General features: G+C 57.0%; 1 protein-coding gene across 1 annotated transcript in view; it reads left to right on the top strand.

Annotated features, from left to right (window-relative positions):
• The window catches only part of NSUN4 (NOP2/Sun domain family, member 4), a 4304-nt gene that overhangs the window by 797 nt on the left and 1519 nt on the right, over positions 1-1988 (top strand). Inside the window, exons 2-4 of the mRNA XM_009884840.1 lie at positions 462-880; positions 1035-1189; positions 1355-1509. Coding sequence (XP_009883142.1) covers positions 462-880; positions 1035-1189; positions 1355-1509 — 729 coding nt within the window. The remainder of the gene's footprint in view (positions 1-461; positions 881-1034; positions 1190-1354; positions 1510-1988) is intronic.

Below are 1988 nucleotides of genomic sequence, written 5' to 3'. Positions count from 1 at the left end.
CCCCCCCACGACCCCTCATCTGCCCCCGCAACCGTCCCCAGACCCTGATCCCTTTGCACCCCCGCCACCTCCCCGTTTTACCCCAGTTTTACCCCAGTTTTACCCCAGTTACGTGGCTGTTGCACCCCTCGAATCCCCTCGTTTCACCCCCTCGTTGCACCCCCTCACCCGTTGCGCCCCCGTTACACCACACAGCCCTTCCCCTCCTCCCAGGCCCACCCTGTTCCCCCAGACCCCTTCAACCAGTCCTGGTCCTTAACACCCCCAAGGGACCACCAGCCGATGGGTGTTGGGGGCACGGTCGCTTTCTGGGGCTGCAGAAAGTCCCCGGGGTCTTTTGGAACCCCGCACTGGATTCTCCCAGAAAAACATTGAGGCTGGGGGAGGAAGGGAGGATGGACACACAGTAGTTTGCCTTTTAACATCGCTGATATTTTTGTGTGTCTCCCCCCCACCAAAAGGCTGCCACGGCCCCCCGCATCCCACCCACGCGGTTGGCCCTGCACCACTTCGACGTGAGCTACAGCCTGCAGCTGAAGGACCTGTGGCCCTCCGTCCGCGCCGCCCTGCTCTGCGAGCAGAAGTACGGCGCTCTCCTCAACAGCTTCTCCGCTGTCGACCACGTCGCCCAAGAGCTGGAGCTGCTGAACGCCACCGATTTTGTTGCCGAAGCCCCCAAAAAGGCGCAGCGATGGCAACAGGCTGCAGCTGCGGAGGAAGCGGGGAGGGTGGAAAGTGTGTCTGGAGAGGGCAGGACGGTGATGCAGGCAGAGACGATGACACGGGCAGAGATGTCACCACCAAATCGTGCCTCTGTCAGCTCTAACATCAAGTGTTACACCTTCCCCAAGGGCGACATCACGCGCTTTCGCCCTGCACGGTGAGACATCCCGGGGACAGACCGCCCGCTGTCGCTGCCAGCCTCGGGGGGGGCGAGCACCCGCTGCTTCTGTACGTCCCCATCGTCACTTCCAACTGCTCTTCTCTTTTCCCCTCACACGTTTGCTTTTTTTACGCAAACTGGTGATTTCCAGGCCGGATGCTCTGGGGCTCCTTGACTATTATCTCATGGACGCAGCATCTCTCCTGCCCGTCCTGGCGCTCAACGTGCGGCCAGATGACTTTGTCCTTGATCTCTGTGCGGCTCCGGGTGGCAAGACTCTGGCTCTGCTGCAGACGGGGCTTTGTGGTAAGTGGAGGTGGGCGTTCCTTGTCCCCGTGCGTAAAACGGGGCTGGGAGAGTGTGCTGGGCCCGTTAATGTCTGACCGTTAATCGTCTCTGCTTACAAGAGTTGGGAATCAGGTGTGGGTTTGCCAGAGTCACATTCCCACTGTGCCTGTTTTGTCCTCTCAGGGCATCTGGCAGCCAACGACATCTCCGTTTCCCGGACAAAGAGGCTGTACCAGATTCTCCATAGCTACATTCCCAGAGAAATCAGGGAAACCGTGAGTGTCACGTCCTGCGATGGAAGGGACTGGGAGCAGCTGGAAGGTGGCACTTTCCATAAGGTAGGTGATGGGGAACTGGTGAAGATAAACCCATCTAGTTCACTTTCCTCCTGTTTCAGAGGAAGGCAGCAGCTTATCCTACAGTATAATTGTATAGTTTTCCATAATCTTAAATGCAGAGAAAGAGAGAAGACTAAGCCACATATGGAGCAATATTGCCTCGTGCTATACCTTTCCTGCAGGATCTGGTGCATATGGGCATCCGGAGCTGTACCTTTATTTACCTGTGTAATACCCCTTAAAAATCCTGTTCTAATCCATCACCTGGAAGGGGGTTAAATGTGAAGATTAGATAATTCTTGGTTCTTGGCTGTGTCCAGCCGCAGGGGTTGGCTTTGTTACCCTGGGAGGTGTCACTGCAGGAGCTCTGGCCGCGCGTGGTTGCAGCCGTAGGTGCTGCAGTAACGCCTGCCAGGAAGATGCGCAGAGTCGAAACGTTAAACGAGGACACGTGTGATGTTATCTGCCGTTTCTGTGCC

This window comes from Charadrius vociferus, unplaced genomic scaffold (assembly GCF_000708025.1).
Source record: "Charadrius vociferus isolate BGI_N301 unplaced genomic scaffold, ASM70802v2 scaffold163, whole genome shotgun sequence".
Classification (NCBI taxonomy): domain Eukaryota; kingdom Metazoa; phylum Chordata; class Aves; order Charadriiformes; family Charadriidae; genus Charadrius; species Charadrius vociferus.
The sequence above is the reverse complement of the archived record's forward strand: the minus strand, read 5'-3'. Positions and strand labels throughout refer to the sequence as shown.